Here is an 18,916-nt window from a genome sequence, read left to right as displayed (position 1 = left end):
AGCTAGTGTGGCCAACATGCATTTCCATGCATTTTCATTAACAATGACCAAGTGAATTAATACAAAATTTTCCATTCCCTGAGGTAAAGAGATAAAATCAAATTTACTCTGTTCTCATGAGCAGTCTTTTGCTGGTCACTTCAATAGCTATCAAGAGACCCTAAGCACTCCAGACCATGGTTCTGAGTTAAAGGACTTGAAACTTTTTTGGAGGGAGGGGAAAAAAAAAAGGCTCTTTGATGTACAAAAATGTAACATATTTGATGAATTTTTAAGTGTAGACAAAAATGTATAAACAATTCTAATTCTTATATTTATCTGTATTTTTGTCCCTCAGCATTTCAGGAAAGCCAAATGCTCTGGTATAGCAGAAAATAAATCTGACATCAGTATCCTTGTTCACAGTCTTTTTAAGATTCCAGGATATCTGCCTGCTCAGTACTTATATTTGTGACTCTTATTTCTGGTTGCAGCTTACCCAGGCTTTCCTAAAAGTCTAATTGGTCTAAGCTTGGATTTTTTATAGAGGTTACCTGAAGATTGTTCTGCTGAGTTTTGTGCATCTTTGAGGTCTTAGATGTTCTGAATGCCACTGCACAGAGAACATCTTCCTATCACCTTTTTTTATTTCCACACAAAATCCCCTCTGCAAACACCAGCCATTTTCAAAGCTGCTTGAAGTCTTGGTCACTGTTTCCTTTGACAGATGCTTACATTAACCTTGCACTCTTGGACCCTGAAAAGGAATTTTTCAGCTCAAAAGAACTAATCCAATTTATATCGGTCATTAATTGCTATTTGTTGCATTAGGGGTGTAAGACCCTTTATGTTTGTTCTTTCTTTCTGAAAATTACTTGGAGTTGTTAAAGGCATGCAAAAATCTAGCTCCATGAATCAGCCTCAGAGGAAAGGAAATAAATCATCCATATCTGGAGAACTTTCAGAACTTGTTAGACTTTAGTTGTTCGTTTTGTACTACAGTGTGCAACTTTGAGTGAATTTAAAGCAAGAACATCTGATTTTCACTTGGTGAGATAACAGCCAGGCAGTCTTGCATGTAAAGCCTGTAACTAAGTTGAAGTCATTTACTACTGTCAATTTAATGAACTAGTATCATTCTGAAATAAAACCTGAGTTTCTCTTTTAAGTTGTGACCCTTAGGGCAATGTGTGCATAGAACATTGTGCAATTTTCTCACTCTCCTCCTGCTTAGAGACTCCACTTTCCACAAGTGTGGAGCTGCTGTAGTGAAGGATTCAAACTGTTTGTGTTTGGTGAAAAATGTACGTAATTTTAAAGCTCAGGCATTGGCCCTTACCTGTCAGTTATTTTCGTCACAACTTGTAAAACTGTTGTTCACATCATCATTGGTTTTGTCTGCTGTTTGTTTCTCACCTATGAGCAGCATCGGACAGTATTACAGAATCAATTTCTCATATTGAAGCAGCATCACAACAAACATACTGATGGATTGTCAGTATTTGAATTATACAGAAAGAAACATTATTTTTTTTTTCTGTATTTGTCTTTGGAATTCTTTGACTCACATTCTTGATTGCTGTCAGTTGCTAGTTTAGAGTTAAGGTATTTAAAAATATTGTCTCAATATGCCTTGGTAATAAAGATGCTCTGAAAAGTGGTTTTGCTCCACAGATTAGATTTTTCACTCCAGAAACTTTCTCCTTTGAGGAGTGCTGCCTGTTGGTTTTCTGAATGTGTCAGAGAGAAAGTTGATAAAAATTGTTTCCTGACACAATATGGAAGAGAATGAGAAACTTTTTCTTTCCAGCAATAATCCAAGTGGTTTGGTATCAGACTATTTTAGTCTGTATCCCTTGATTTAGTAGGCCCAGAATTCTACCTGTTTCCAGTTTTATTTGATTGTTCTTACACACTGAGTCGGCATCCACATTTCAGCATTGTTAGATTAGGTAGTGTGGATGCCAGTGGGGGTTTACTGTTATAATTAAGGGGGGTTTTGTGACTTTGTCATTGCAGAGAAGAGTCTAGAGGAGGAGAAAATAGTAAAGATAATGTGATTTGATAAACTGCCTGCCTCAGTTTCCTCAGTTTTATATAGGAAATTTTAGATATACTTGTCTGTATTGAAAAGTTGATTGGTTCTCCATTAGCTAAATTTGTGTCCAGTTATCAACTCCTTCAGCTTTACTTTCTTCTCTACAGAATTTTCCATTGCTTTCTTCTGTTCAATTAAATGATTTCTGAAGAGTCAATTAACATTTTCCCCCTCTCATTACAGACCTTAGTTATTTAATTTAAACTCTTACCTGAGGGAAAGGCGAGGGAGGCAAGAAGGGTCAAGCTGACCCTCTGAGCGAGCCCCTGATCTCTCCAAGAAACCCAGAGCAAAATGGCTCTACCTTTTTGTCACAGTTACCTGCTTTTATGTGCTAAAGTCCCTCCCACAGCCCAATTTCCAGGAAATTTTTTCCCAGGCTTATGGGCATCTGCCCTACAGGCAATTGAGGGGTGTCTCTCACAGCCCAGTCCTGGAAGCTTCTCTCCCCTGACCAGCTGCCAGGTGAAGTCTCCCCAGGGACAGGGCTGCCAGCACATGTACAGCTCCTGTAGGAATCCTTTACCTCATGTGTAATGTATGTTGAGGCATAAATAAAAATCAGATTGGTCCCCCTCCGCCATCCCTGGAAGTATTCAAGGCCAGGTTGGATGGAACCCTGAGTAACCTGATGTGGTTACATCCCTGCCTGGTTGGAACAAGTTGGCCTTTAAGTTCCTTTCCAACGCAAGCCTTCCAATTATTTCTATGATTATCAATAAAATAATCTATTTCTAATATAAAGGCACTTTTTATAGATGAGGCTATTGTTAAAAGTTGTTCCAAATTGTGATCCAATATTAGATTAGATTATGGTTTGTGTCTTCTCAAAACTGAAAATCTAGAATTATTTACCTTACTTTTGATTACAAGGGAAAATCCTAAATGAGGATCCATTTATGTTTATTGCATAGTCATTCAAGAGGTTGTTTCAACTGCTTCAACACAGTGTTTAATTGGATAGCTGTATATGGATGTACTGTAAGATGGTTAAAAAGGCAGTATTTGCTTTGATTTGGGCTCGTTAAGCCAGCACATGATCATCTGGCATTCATCAGATTCTTACCAGTACATAAGGTTTGTAAGGCAGCCAGAGGACCTCCATTCACACTTTGAGTGATAAATGCTGTCATGCAAATTGAGAAAATAATGTCACTTTTGAGAGAGCAATACTTTAATTAGATGGAGACTGTGGGAATACGTCTTCTGATGCAGCATCAGCAGGCTACTTCTGAAAGCCATCCGCATGGTGAGGGTGTGAATAGAGTAATTATTCTTCCCATTACATTGTTTGTGTGTGCAAACCATTCTCATCTCTCTTTCTGGATAGTCCTGTTTAAATTCTGGATCATTAGACTTGAAGGGAAAGACATAGTCCAACCCTTGCATGGTTGTGATGTACCTAGGAGAGAGTGATTTGGAGGGTCCCTTCTCTGTCTTCTGTGAAAACATTGTTTTCACCTTGTGTAGCAATAGGGAGCAAAGGCATGGACCCCCTTGTGCGTGCAAAGGGAATCACTTTATTGTAGAAGTTACCCCCCTTTTGTACCTTTAATCTCAACCAGACAAAATCCAAACTTAACAGAAGGACACCCATTGGCTGGCTCAGCTGCAGTGTGCTGTCCACAAGTCATAACTATCTCTCACCCCCCAGCTGGCTTCCAGCCCTCTATCCTGCCACTGTGCCTTTCCAACAGGGCTTTCTGGTAAACATGGGCCTTAATAACTTTAACAACTACAACCCCATATCCTACAAACCAAAATGTTTGCAAAACCCTTTTTCCCTTGGTCTCCTGGCAGCTTTTGACACCTTCTGTACACTCCATTCCCATTGCTGTTTCACAGATTCAGTGAATGGCTGCACTTTTTCTGCTGGTGCAATTTGCAAGAACTGACTGTCATTTCAGATGTGGGCATACAAGATTCAATATAAAATCTCCACCTAAATCTTAGTTCCAAAGCAGATAATGCATAAGCACAATGTTCCTGCCTGTGATATCCCATTAGACACAGTGGGAGCAAAAATGAGATAAGTTGAGTCTGTTCTGGATCTAGCACTTGCCAGTCCTTCAAGGCTGTGCTTATCTGCAATATTTTGTTTTAAATAGTATGAAAGGATGATAGATTATTTTTCTGATTCAGGTGTGATTTGTAAAATATTTTAGAAGGCCTCATTTTAAGTTCTCAGATGCAAGCAATAGACTTTACAGGGGAGAAAAAAGGTGAAAGATGAGAAAATAAATGACAATTAAATGGTTTGATTGACTTTAGCACTTCTATGGCAACAGAGTGAACAGTGTTCTTTTTGAAGTGAAAAAATGAACTCTTCTTTGAAAGAACATGGATCTGCACATTTCCTCTGTGTATGGAGCATGTATTCAGGCACTTAAATGGGAGACTTTTAGATTAAACTGTACATAGAGCAAAAATTCTCATGCTGTAATTAGAATAGAAGAAAATCATGGCAATGATGTGATACTGAACTTCTCAACGTAATGAAAAAAAAAAAAATCAAGGCTAAACTGAGAAATTAGAAGACTCAATACTGATGAGAGATGCCATAACATGGCAGATGGAATTCAGTATAAGTAAATGCAATGAGACACATGGAAGAGCAATCCTCTACAATGATTCACTGTTATCATTTGAGGATCATAATAGATTCTTAAAAATACTAATCCTCAATACTTAGTAGATACCAAAGAGGCAGGGTGTTACTTATTACTAAGGAAAGTACCAAGTATAAACCACAAATTACCATCTTACATTGATTCAGGCCTGGAATATTTTCAATTTCTTCACTGTCAGCTCTATTTTGTGCTACTGCAGAGATATTGAATAAATATCTATGCATGCAAACACACCCCAAGACAGAAATTACTGTTATGGTTGTCTATTATAAGCTGAAAAATAATCTTCACCTTTGCTTTAAGTATCTCCCATTTGTTTTTTATTTCCATGTTTACAGGCTATCATAAAATGCAAATTTAATGGATCAGTGCTTAAGATACTATATTTTCAATAAACTTTCTGCAAAGTTTTTGCTAAATATCACCAACAAGCAGGGATTTATCTGATTAAGTATGCAAGGGAAAAATAAGAGCAAAAGATATTTTCACTTCCATTTCTACTCTTATCTTTACTGACATTCTAAAATAGAAATTGCCTTTTAAAAGTTGTTTTGTTTTCTTTTCTTGCCTTCTCTGGAGCTTTAACTGGTTGTTGTGAATATGTAAGATTTGGTCATCTCAGGTTTGTAAGGCAGCCTCTGCAGCCAAGTAAAAACACTGCAAACACGAAACTTTGGAAAGTACAAAATACATAAAATCTTGGGATAGATTACCTTTTTAAAATTTTGCAATGCAAGCCAAGACAGAGATGCTAGCTGCTATTTGGTCCAGTGAATTGTTTGAGAGAAATAGATTTACAGTAGAAAGAGGGATTCTTTGTGGGATACAAGTTGGAGAAAGCAAGAAATACAGGTCAAAAAATAATGTAGAAAAGGAGGCCTGCAAAAGGCTGTCTGGCTTTCCATATAGAAAGGGATATGAATAAATAGTAGCAACTTGCTGAAGTAGTAACTAATTTCTTTCTCCAAACTGTATTGTTCAAGCATCAGGGGCTAACCCAGAAACACAAGAGCTGTTGTAAAATTAGGTGTCATCATAATTTTGGAAGATTAGTGTTTATAAAGACAGCGAGTATACCTATTAATAGAAAAAAATAGTGGATGATCAAAAGTTCCAAAATTATTGAATGGATAGTCTAGAAATTAAAATTTTCTATTTAATTATTGGAATAATGTACAAAGTAAGTGGGTTTAAAAATTTAGACATGACAGTTTGTTAACTTGAATCATTCTTCTGTATTTTGCAGAATGAAGAGAAGGCACCAGTCAGTTTTCCATCACTTCTTAGCCATATGACTTCTCTTTTCTTAAATCATCCTGTAATTCCAATGACAACAAATGCAGATTCAGGTATCCCAGAGTTGATAACTACTTTTTCTCCACTGATGTCACCCATGCCTTGTGACATGCATATAGTCAATCTGAGGACAATCCAAGCAAAGGTAAGGTCAAACCGTTCATTTTTATGAGCAAACATATGATATAGCTTGCTAATACAGTCAAATAATTTATTCTTGTAAAGTACTTTGTGGGTGGGTTTATATGATATGATAAACTGCAGGGTGATTATGAACTTCTGGTAATTCTGCAAGAACTGGAGACCTGTGTCTGTTTGAATAACATGAAATGGATTTTTTTTTCACAACATATTAGTATGCATAGTGCAGGATTCTATCTCTGGAGGGGGTACATTTCATTAAGTTCCTAAAGTTTGAGAGAACCATTTATATACCTCAGCCTTTTCTGCACTAGAGGAATTAAATTTAAGGCCATTAGAGTTTATTCTGACTATGTTTTTAATAAAGGATATAGTTTTAAACCCAAATTTTATTGTTAAAAATTTTTTAAGCTTAATGACGAGACCTAATTTAGTTATTTTAACAGCATCTCATGATGATTGGTTGCTGTGAAAACATTCTCTGGTAGGCAAGCCAAAACAACCCCTAAACATCTAACCACCACCAAAACACACTAAAAAACACCAAACCAACAAACAAAATACCAACAAAAAACTCAACAAAAAAAGGCTGTTCTATACTCAGTGTTTTTCTCCTTCAAAGGAAAGAAAGGTATGTAACCACTAGAATTTAATTTTCCCATTGATTAACTGAAGGACAGGAACTTGTTTTGCATTGTTTTCCTGCCAACTGTTCTATAAATTCTTCTCAGTTTCTCAGTTTGTAAAACGTGATTATTTTAACTTTATGTTGTATTGCACTGCTGTTCGCCAGTGCTGCCACCACAGTGAAATCCCTTTTTAATTCTGCCATACTTAGATACAAACTATTTATCTCCTTTCCTCTAGAGTCTCCATGATGGCTAGTACAATACATGTTTGTATTAGCATCAGATTATATTCTGTTTAATCTGTTCTTCATTTTGTCTTAATCTGTATTTTAAAACTTAAACAGTGTTTGCTTTCTCTGTAAGTGGTTCAGTCTTTTGTAAGCTTCCTCAGGTGTGACTGATTCTTATTTTGAATTTCAAAGTGGAAAATTTCTTGATTTTGTGTGAAGTGAATATTTCATACTTCACTGTGTATATTTTCATTTACTTCAACCAGCTCTGCATCACAGATTTACAGCACACCAAGTTCAGGGGCCAACCTTCATGAACATCTTCCCTTTCTTTGAGGTGTAAATCCATCTCCTTCTTTGTATGATCTGGGTATGAAAGCTATGAAAAGACAGGCTTGCTCAGTGTCTGCTTTTTGAATTCAATATTACTACTTGTAAATGAATTCTCTGGTTTAACTGGGCTGTTCTGGCCTCACTCTCCCAGCTGATCTAGGACTATTTGAGGCTATGATCTGTCCACAGCTGTATGTTTCATTGATTACTGATTGACAGCTCTTGAGCTTGTAGCATCAATATGTCCACTTCAAAGTGAAAGCTTGCTGCAGTTATAGGATAGGAACACTGTCATTATTGATACAGAATGTTCTTCCCCACAGCAAAAATGGTGCTATGCTTTGCAAATAATTCAGTAAATCTCCTCTCGTTTTCTGCTTCCTTTCACTTGATTCCAAGAATGTGAATGACAAGTGACATAATTCTGGCTAATTGACACAATGAGTTTCTTTTCTGGAGATTTATGCCTATCCATTACTTAAACTGTTGAAGTAGATTTTCCATAATCCATTACAATTTCAGATAAGAGGTTACCAAATTAAAAAAAAAAAAAAAAAGTTCCGATCTAAAGTAGAAATCAGAAAGTATTTTGTTATTTTGGTAAGGTATCTCATCTTGTCATGGAAGAGTCCAATCCATTAGAATAACATCATTTAAAGATTTTTTTTTTTCTTAATAGAACTCCAGATTTTGAGAAGTTTGACACATATTTTGCCTGATGTAATAAACTGAGACTCAAGATCTAGAACACAGTAGATTTGTCCCTTTATACTAGGCATAAATACATAAATTTGCCATATTGCCTAAATTTTTCAGTGTGTGTCTATTAGCTTACAGTAATTGAATTTAAAAATAGTTTAATCATTTTTCTTTCTCATCAAAATTTCAGCAGCATTGCCTTGGGATACTGGTTATGAGAAAGCCTAACATTTTTTTTTTATTATTTTCTTATAGGGCTACATTTTAATTCTCAGAAATCAAAATCAAATGAAACTTTGGCAGCTCTTCTAAGAAGGCTAGTTAGAGATTTAATAGCACAGTGTTTAGGGATTTTTTTGCTGAATAACAGTGCTGTGAAGTTTTACAAGGTTAAGAATGTTGTTATTTGTTGAAAATTGAGGAGTTTGTTACAGATTTTCATGCAGTTAACATGGTCAAGTTTAGAAGGTGTATTTGGTGTAAATTAAGTTCATCCTTGTTCAGACACTCATTAACTTTAAATGTATTTAACCCAATTTACCAAGAGATGATGTAAGAACAGGTAAATTAAAGCATATGTGTAGGCTGTGACAGCTTTTCACCTGCTTTGATAATGGTTAGAACAACTATTTTTTTTACACAGGGTTGCTATGTGCTTGGTAGAAGATGGAGTACTAAATCATAGATAGTCATATTGACCAAAACCCTTCTACTCAGGATGTCATTAATTGTTTGTTACCTTTTAGTTTTAAGTGTTTTGAATCCTAATTAAGATAATATTTAATTCAAAAAAATTGGCAGATTAAATATTCATGCCATCATTTGAAATGCATACATGCATTTTTTATGCAGATTACTAAAAGGTAATTTAAGTGAATTAGAGGAAGTCTTGATACCCATTACTGGCTTGTCATTTCTAACATTAATTTACCCCATAGGAAGTCAGGCTTTTCTGTATGAATTTTAATGTTTCGCTAATCTGATGTTTAGCTAGACAGTATTATTTTGTGTGCATAAAAATATCTGCTTTTAAGTGCAACACTGTCACATCAGTGACAATGAAAACCAAGTCAGGTGTTTCATAGTAGGAGAAGGGAAATATCATGGCTATTACCTCACTTCATGTATAAAGTGGTACTGCTGCTCCAGTGAACAGGATAAGAAATTCTTTAGCCATCAATGTTAATAGATACTGGAAACTTGTTTTCATATACTGAATGTAGGCATTATTCACAAATTAAAAAGTTAATTTTAGGTGGTTATAAGCTATTGTTCACAGAATCTTTTCAAGCTGAGTTTTATTCATGATTTGTAAACTATGCAAAATTTCTAGCAGTTGGTGTTTAACTAAAAAGTATCTCAATTCAACTCCAAATACTATTGAGTAAATTGTTATTATTTTAAATGAGGAACTTAAACCCACAAAGTTTATATTTTTTTTAATTATAAGAATGAGTACCTTATACTGTGAATTTGTTGTACTTTGAATCCTTGTCATGCTGGGTCTCAAAGAAGCTGGCACAAGCTGATCCATGGTCTCCTTTATGAAAAGGAATTAGGCTGAAACGTCTGTTAGATTAAGACTGCTTGTTGGTACACCTTCAGGAGCTAATGCATCACAGAGTGCCTAATGCTTGTTGGCATTGGTTCCTCCAAGCAATAGATACGTTCTGAAGTACCAGAAATGAACCTAACTCATGGCAGATGCTTTTGTGAAAAACACCAGTATAGGAACAAGTAAACCAGAAATAAATAAGAGAAAAATAGCCTGAAGAACTAGCATGGCTTTGGATAGAACCATCTTTTTTATGCTCTTATTTTATATATAATAAGATTAATAGCTGAAGAATGTAGAACAGCAATAATTAAAGAGATAAAGTAATGCATCATAGTAAATAAGTGACTACAGTGAGTGTAGGGGTGCAGCCAGAGAAAGACATTGAGGGACTGGAAAATATTCAGGGGAAGGCAATGGAGCTGGAGAAGGGTTTGGAGCACAAATCTGGTGAGGAGCAGCTTACTCTTTAATGTCTATTGAGGCCCAAAACACTGAATATCTTAGAGATAAACATAACATTTTTATCATATGTGTATTTCAGTATATATTTTTCTGTACACCTTAAGCTGAGTTTTTTTCTGTACATCTTAAGCTGATTTAGAAAGCAGTTTTGCTACATGAAAGTTTGTTCAACATAATCCCATTGAATATGTAAAACTGGGTATTGTAGTTAATGTATGATTTCTAGGTTTTTTTCTGTTTTGCCCTATAATTTTTGTGGGAAACCTGTTAATACAGGTATGATAGCTACACTTCAGTCCTAAGTCTGTACATGTGCATCTCTTGACCTTTAAATTCCACACTTATATTTATATTCTGTAGTAGATTATGTTTCAACTTTTTGCCATTTAGTTCTTTCTATATTTAGCTTTATAAAATTTTAAAAAAACCCATGACAGTTCAATCGAGGCTGAACATTTTTTAACATGTAAATGTCTCTATCCACTGTATGATAAGGATAATTTTTTGGTGTCCTAAAATGTCTTCCTGACTGATAATTTGTGAATAATCTCCTATCATGTTTGTTTGTAGGTAGATACCAAACCATCTGATGAAGCTGCTCTGATTCTTCACAGAAAGGGATTTGATTGTAGATTTTCAAACAGAGACGTGGGTCTGCTCTGTTCCACTACTCAGGGAAAGGTATGGTTATTAATCTGTAGTAATTTTTAAATATAATTTTAAAATAGGTTTGAGATTTATCTCTTCTTCTGGGCAGAAGAATAAATATTGTTTTGTTTAGAAATAAGAAGTGTTCAAATCCAAATATTTCTAATAATTTTGAATATACTAACTAAATTACATGTAGCAAATGAATCCTGGCTAAAAAGATCTAAAATATTGTACAGTATTTAATCCATGATATTTTAAAACATTCAGAATCTTTGGCATGAGAATTTCTGTGCTGGCTGCTGCAAGGAACTGTACAATTTTAAGGTATTTACTACATTTTCTAAATGTATGTTTTTTGTTTTGTTTTTTTTTTCCCTTCCAGTTAAAGGTGCATAAACTCTTTAGCAAATTCAGAGTGGAAAGTCTTACACCCACATCGTTATCTTTGATGCATTCACCTCCAGATGCCAGAAATATAAGTGAAATAAATATGAGTTCTATGGAGATAAATACGTTCCGGATTCGGCTGAGATGAAATCCTGCTTTAATAATCAGATAGAGAAGAATCTGCAATTGTATCTCCTCTGAGTTTCATGTGCAATAAGAGGCACGTTAATGTTATTCCAGCTTCTGGATACTGTGATAAAAAATGCATTCTATAATTTTTTTTTACCGACACAGTGAAAAGCCATGTTGCAAGCAGCTGTTTTTCTTTTTTTTCTTTCTTTCTTTCTTTCTTTTTTTTTTTTTTTTTTTTTTCTTTCTTTCCAGTTTTTATCCCCCATAAAATAGCATCATCATTATCAGTTAATACAAAAGTGAAGAAATTTCTGTGGATGCTAACCTCTCAACAGATTAAATCTCAGGTTAAATGCTAATTAATGATGTTTCTGGTGTTTTAATTTTCATAAGTAGGGGATTGGATTTTAAACAGCCTTCTTTTCCTGATTCTTGATGAATTTATGTACAAATAACTCAGTGTAGAAAGTCCTGATGCAGCTTGGGAATAAAATGGAATAAAATGTTCTTGTGTAGTAGCTAATGTCCAAATATTTGCAGTCATTTCTATAAATAACAATAATCTCAATTTATTCCACAATTAATTTCGATTTATTCAACACAAAGGGGATTATTAATTGTGGTAAAATGAAAGCCTGCAGTACTTGTGATAAGTGATGGTAGATTTTAATACTTCTACCATTCACCTGAGTTATGTAAATAGAAAAATGTGAATCTACAAAGCAATTTTGCAATGGAAATGTTTAATAAAACTCCCATTTTGTTACTTGACACACTGGGATATGTGCAATTATTCCATTACCATGATGAGAAATGTCCATAATTATCATGAATACAAGATTTTTTATAAAACTCATTTAGATACCAGTGTTCTCTGAAATGAGTTTTCTATTTCAAGATTACCATATCAAAATAAATGTGCCTTATTTTTTGATATGTCTTGTTACAATTTTGGTGTCTATGTTAATGTTTTTGGGGAAAAGGTAGTTTATATAATACTTAAGCTGTGTATCTCCTATTTGACAATGCTGGCCACACTGATCTATGTACTCCTGCACCAAGTTTGTGCTATCTTATTCTGAACATTTTGACTATTTGAATGTATTAATATGATGTCATTATGTGAAACACCAACAAAAAATAATTACTGTAGAAGCTAAATTCAAATGCTTTCAAGAAAATTGCAGCTTGATGCAGAGAGTTGATAGTAGGCAAGATATAGTTTGCAAACCCATCAAAACATGTGCTTGCATGTCACAGACTGTGGTGACCTGTTAATTCTAAATGATGTGCCTATATTCTAAACAACATTTTACAAACTTGCTTTACAAACCTCACTTACGTTGCCAGTGTTCATGTTACTGAAGAATGGAGACTTTTCTTTTCCTTGTATTAATCCATATTTAGTACTTAAGCCATCCAAGTGTGAAAATATTTCCCTAAGTAGAGCTGCTGTTTACAGTTAATATATATGAGAACATTCAGTTGAGTATGATCTCATTTTATAGTCTTCATTTATTTTCACAGCTCATTCTTCTATCTCTTGCTTATGCTTTACTTTTCCATATCTAGTTGCTTATCCTCAATACTAATGCATGAAAAGTCATCATAACTGGTAAAAAGGTGTGCTAGCTCTAATATTGTCTCCTGTATTTATTTTCATCATTTTTGTTCAAACATTATATCAAATATCCAAGTCTATCAAATTATTTTGTGTAGCTACAGCTATCTAAAAAGAGAATGAGAGTCATACTTAGATTTTATGCATTGTCACAGGTTGGATCTCTGTTGAGATTGTGTAGATTTTCTTACCTAATTCAATCTACTGTGTGTTTTGTAATAATGGGAATACTTTAGTAGGATCCGGTGCAAGTTATGTCAAGAATATAGGAACCACTAACCACAAATGGAAGAATCAGATAGATCCAATAAATTGATGTTTTCATGCAATAAACATGTACTGTAACTTTTCTTGGAAAGAATATTTGAAAATGCTGGTTTTTGATGGAAGTCAAAGCATAGTAGATTTGCCAGCAGAAGTTTCTCATAACATTTATTTTGTTGCTTCTTCAGAATTAAAATGTTTAAGAGAATTTTGTGTGTTCTGTGCAAGAAAACATTCAAAATACTATTTCAGTGTTGCTAGGCAGAAAAGGAAAATTTTGATGCAATAAAATTTTAAAGTATTTTGTCTCTTGGAATTGCTTTGAAAGATTCTTCATATAGCATTGGTTCTTTACTTTTATCATCAGCTGTACAATCGTGATACCTGAATTATCCTTAACCAGCAGATGTTATCCTTAACTAAATCAAAACTCTGGTTAAAGTCTCTTTCGTTGGATTTTAGTTTTGTTTGGGGGGTTTTGAGGGTGGGTTTTTTTGGGTTGTTCTGTTGTTTTGGGGTTTTTTTCACAAGTCTTAATGAATTCTTATACTGGTTTTTTTGTGAATTGGCCATCTAATTCAATTTCATTATTTTGGTTTTTTTTTTCTGTTTTTATAACTGCTGGGTTTGTAGCTATTGGTTAAGAGAAAGAAGCATCTTTACCTTGCCAGTATGATTTTAAATACAATGCTGTATAAGAAATGGTTTTAAAACCTTGATGTTACTTTCAATCTGAGAGTTGTACCTGTTTGGATTTTATGGGTTTGGGTTTTTTACATTCCTTTGTCTTAATTTTCTTTGGTTTACTTGTTTATGTTGTCTGAAACAAACTGATTTCAGCTAAAGGTTTTTGATATTTTCTCTTGGAAGGTTTTATATCTTATGGGGATATGTAAAATAAGATCTCTAATAAAAGGTGATGTTATTGTGAGATGTGGTCAGCGTCATTAATGCCTTGGCTTTAACAATGTTTTTTCTTTAAATGAGAGAAACAACAAGTATAACTTATTTGAAAAGGTTCATAGGTCAGTATCTATTGGGAATTACAGTTATCTGTAGTGAGATGAACCTAACTTCAGAGAAGTAAACAAGAGATTGCACAGCGCAGGAAGGAAATAGGCAGCTCTTTTGCAAAGGAATTCATACATTGACTTCATAGAAAATATTAGAAGATTTAAAATTCTAGATTTTTTTAAAAATTCGAATTAGTGTTTATCTTTGAAGCATTTGGGAGTAATGAAATGGATGCTATTCTTGCACACACCATTGGAACATAGTAAGTCAAAACAACAGTTCAACTTTAATTAGACTGAACACTTTAAAAATTAGATCATGCTAATGTAATGTTCTGTAATTGCACAGGGCAAGTTGAACAGGCATAGATGTTTTACAGATTTGCTTTTGAAAGTGGAGCTTGAACATAATGACTTGCAAAGACAATACAGTATAACTTTCAGTCAGTGCCTGAGGCTATTTGCTTTTGGATAGTCTTAACTATAAATATAATAGCAGGTATATACACACACAAAGTAAATCCCCATAATTTTAAAGGTGAAGTTTCAAAATAAAACCTGAAAATATGTAACATCTAACAGGCAAAAATGGGTATGGTCTAATTTAAAGCAGACCTTCACCATTTTAAGGTCACCCTAATTTGGAATCAATTAATATCAGCATGACCATGTGGACAGAACATATTCCACTAATTCCAGTAACTTCTTTTACTATATGAAATTATACTAACTATATTGATGTATGCCTCTGCATTTTGTTTTTTTAAAAAAGTGGGATCTCTATCCATCTTTACTGATAGTGACACTGTTACTCAGATTTAGTGGGTTATTTGGATCATGATGGGTTATATATATCTGTGATAAAATCTAAAACAGAGATTCAGTTGTTATCCCTTTTTATTTCAGGATAACTATTCTGTCGTAATATAACGAATTTCAAAAAACAGCCAAAGGTAATAATTTTTTCTTCTAAAAGAGGGAACATATAAAAATAATATATTGTCTAGAATAAAGTCAGATCAATGGAGAATTATTGGGACTTTTCAGACTGACAAAAAGTTTGTCTCTCTCCAATTTCTCTGTAAATTAAAATATTAAATTGTGGACCAGTCTTTCAATATACATATTTTATGAATTAATAGATATTCAAAGTCTATATTGCATCAGCTAATCTTTGTACTTCAGAATTTCTGGGGTACAAAACATCAGTAGTGCACTAGATTTCCATTACTCTCTTTCCTTTAGGTAAATCATTTAATAGCACTAGGAATAGTAAGAAAGTAATTAAATTTTTTAAAGTATCCATAATTTGTATAAAATTGTGCTGTTTGGACTGTAAAGGCAAGGGCATTTTTGATTATACATTTCAGAGCTTCAGGTTCTCAATATAACACATTCTTCCTGATATGCAGTGCCTGTTATTGTGATGCCCTGTTAATGTGATGCCCAGTCTACAGAAATCATTCATTTTATGAGTATCAGTTGACTGGAGACTTAGGTCACAGTTACACCTCCGCCATCACCACTCCCTTTGCATTGGACACATCCACCATACAGGAAAGCACGTGTCTTTGTTCCTTTCAAATCATGAGCTGCAAAGTCTCATTATCTACCGAGATAGCTGGTCTATTTTTATTTCTATCTTAACCAACTCCTTTTGTATTTTCTCCATTCTTGGCATGCCAGCTAAAGGTGTGAGCATTTGTAGGCTCCAGCATCCACACAGCCCTCCCATGGGACATGACAGAGCTTTCTGGAGTTGGGCTACCTGCAGTGTCAGCCAGAACATGGGATGTGATACATTCTTCAAGAATTACATGTTTTACGTCTACATCAATGATCATGCAAATGCTATGCCTGCCGTATTTGCTTGCCAGAACTGCCTTGCATCACTGGCCTGCTCCTCAGAAATACATACGTTTGTTTCTGAAAATACACTTGAACGAGCTTCAGTGCTTTTTTCTCCCTTTTTCTCTTCTTCAGTTTCATGATATAACTCACTCTTCATTTCAGGACCTTTTGGTTACCCTGTAACCTACCTTCCAGAAGTCCTGCATATGTTCAGAATGAGTAATTAACTGTCTTGCATTTTAAAATGTCTAATGAAGACAAAATAGATCTTAAGTAAGCTGTGCTGTCTGAATCACAGTAGTTTAGAGACACACAGCTTTGCAAACACAAGATGACCTTTTTTCACAACACACTTTAATACCTCTGACAGTGAAAAGATGTATTATCTGTGTTCCCTTTTGTTTTGAAATATTTAAACAGTATTTATTTTAGGAGCTAAAATAAACAATATGAGTTTAATGGAAGGAATTCAGATTGACAGTGATGGTGTCAAAAGATTGAATACAGCTGTTACGAACATTCTTAATGGAGCATGTTAGTCAAAGTCCTTCAACCAAATAAAGCATTTTGCAAGACAAAAGGGATTTTTTTTTTTTTTTTTTTTTTTTTTTTTTTTTTTTTTTTTTTTGTATTGACAGGGATCAAATCAGTCTCATAGCTTTTTCTTGTATCATACTAAGTGAAATCTACTGACTTGGCTAGTAGACATGGGAAAGAATCTGTGAAAGCTCAGATGTAACTGTAAGGCAAACTTACTCAAATGGTTTTGACACAAGGATCCACAACCTGTTAGCCTACTGGTATTCAAATACACAAAATGAGTTGTGAATTTTCATTCATCAAATACTGGGCCTTTGAAAGATAAATCAAGATGATAATAATTACATTGTGTTGGGTTTTAAAATATGTAATCAACGTGTAATTGCTGGTAGGAAAGGTACCTTACAATTTGAGTTTGTGGAAGTTCATTTTTAAAGATGCACTCTATGCAAAACTCATGGTTTGCAGCTCTTGGTAGCTTTCCAGAGAGAACACAGGAGGTGTAGCTGAAATGAGAAACCTGTAGTTTGGAAAGTTGTAGTTATTAAAGTTCCTGCAGATGCGGATCAGAAATGGATCTCTGATCATTTTCTGAATATTTTTGATAACTCTTAGCTAGATGGTAGGACAATTTTGGTTGTAATATATAGTATATGAAACGGTGAATCAAGTATGTGCTAGTCAAGAAGGAAAAGTGTTCTGCCCTTGATGCTGAAGAGCATTCCTTGATGGTTATATACATTTAATTAGGGAAAACAAAACATCTCTTCCAAGATAAGAGTCAAGAGCATTCTTCTAAATCCAAGAAAAAAAGAAGTGTGTTTCACTGACCTAGTGAGAGTTTGGTTGAGGCATTAGTGTGACACAAGCACCATCTAAATAAGCATCAATAGCTAAAGAAAAGAAGAGGCACTCAGATCTCATTCCACAGGACTTTGTCAAAATCTATGTGGAATCTCACAGCAGTCCTCATCGTTTTCCCATGTTTTAATTAGGAAATTAAAAACCAAGCAAGCCTCTGTCTCACCAACCCCAACACATATCTAGACTCAGAGAATACCATGTCATCTCTATCATGGTTTTTAAAATTTGGCAACATAATGCCTATAGAATTCCAGTTCAATTTTCCGTTGCAAACTGTGATTAAAATACAAGTTTTATTGAGCTTTCTAGTCACAGTGTTCTCACAGTGGCACTGCCTAAAGCATTATGTGCACAAATCCTTGTAACTGTGATGACAGGCTGTATTTTGGATGTGCAGGTGACCAAGGAACAGGGTTGAAAAGGTACTGGCTCTTGAGATGGGAGGTGTGGAACTGTGGGTGGTCAGGGTGTGATTTTACAGTTCCTCTAAAAGTGAGAGCAATCACTAATTTAATACTGCCTTACATACAGATCACATGGAAAACTGAGATTAAAATAATTTTTAACAATTGACATTGATGCATAGTAATGTTACACCAGTGTTTGGTTTAATTTTGTGTTCTACATGTGGCCTTAGAAGCAGGTACTGGTAAATTGAAACTAATCCAAAGGGCAAAGGGAAGATATTTTTGGTAATGACAGAGCTATGATAAAACAAAAGGATTTCTCTTGTCTGAAATGATGCTTCAAAGCATGTTAGAAGGCTCTTGCTTGTTTGCTGAAAGATGTCTTGGTACATGTTGCAGTCTGAATAAGAATCAATAAAGTTTTATTGACCTGTGAAAACACAAAGTTGTGAGTATGCTCAAATGGGAAGAAATGTGAATAGTATTTTAAAATTTATTATAGCCAGGTAATAAACAAAGAGAAATTTCCATGGACAGAAACAGAAGTGAGACAGTAGATAGCCCTAGAATACAATTTCCCCGATGGCCAAAAAAAAAGGAGTTTTGTTGGGCTTTGCTTCACACATCATCATCTTATGGATTTGCCAGTTTTCCAGAAGAAACACCAATGTATATTCTCATATACTTATTTTTTCTTTCACATTGGACATAGGTTTAGGGACTCAGAACTTATTTTAAGAACTTACTGAGAGAATCAAGTATATAGTAATTTTCCCTACTGTGTGTTTTTGTGTTACTATGGGAGAAAGTTTGTAGTTACTGCAGAATTTTTTGGTTCAGTCTAATGGAAAAGTAAACACTTGCTAATCTGCAAATCTGAAATTCTACTGTATTTATTTTGAATTCTGTTTTTGCTTAATTACTTTGGAAAACAGCAACACATTTACTGTGAAATAGAATGGCTTTGCTTTGGGAGAGCTATGTCTATGCTCCAACAATTAGAAGAAATATAAATCTTTAAATTTCTACTGATGGTAAAAGGCTATAGGATGCCTTGCACTCAAAGATAGCTGATCCTTTTAAAGAAAAGAGACAATTAAATGGATTTATGGAATTGGAAAATCAGCAGGA

At 34.4% G+C, this 18,916-nt stretch overlaps 1 protein-coding gene across 2 annotated transcripts in view; it reads left to right on the top strand.

Moving 5' to 3' along the window:
* MAN2A1 (mannosidase alpha class 2A member 1) overlaps positions 1-14,032 on the top strand; it is a 112,724-nt gene extending 98,692 nt beyond the window's left edge. For both annotated transcript variants that reach the window (XM_083883692.1, XM_083883693.1), the window contains exons 20-22: positions 5,954-6,148; positions 10,626-10,736; positions 11,089-14,032. In XM_083883692.1, the coding sequence (XP_083739818.1) occupies positions 5,954-6,148; positions 10,626-10,736; positions 11,089-11,241 (459 nt within the window). In that variant the 3' untranslated portion in view covers positions 11,242-14,032. The remainder of the gene's footprint in view (positions 1-5,953; positions 6,149-10,625; positions 10,737-11,088) is intronic.
* Positions 14,033-18,916: the final 4,884 nt, after the last annotated feature.

This window comes from Zosterops lateralis (assembly GCF_965231275.1).
Source record: "Zosterops lateralis genome assembly, chromosome: Z".
NCBI classification, from domain to species: Eukaryota; Metazoa; Chordata; class Aves; order Passeriformes; family Zosteropidae; genus Zosterops; species Zosterops lateralis.
The sequence above is the reverse complement of the archived record's forward strand: the minus strand, read 5'-3'. Positions and strand labels throughout refer to the sequence as shown.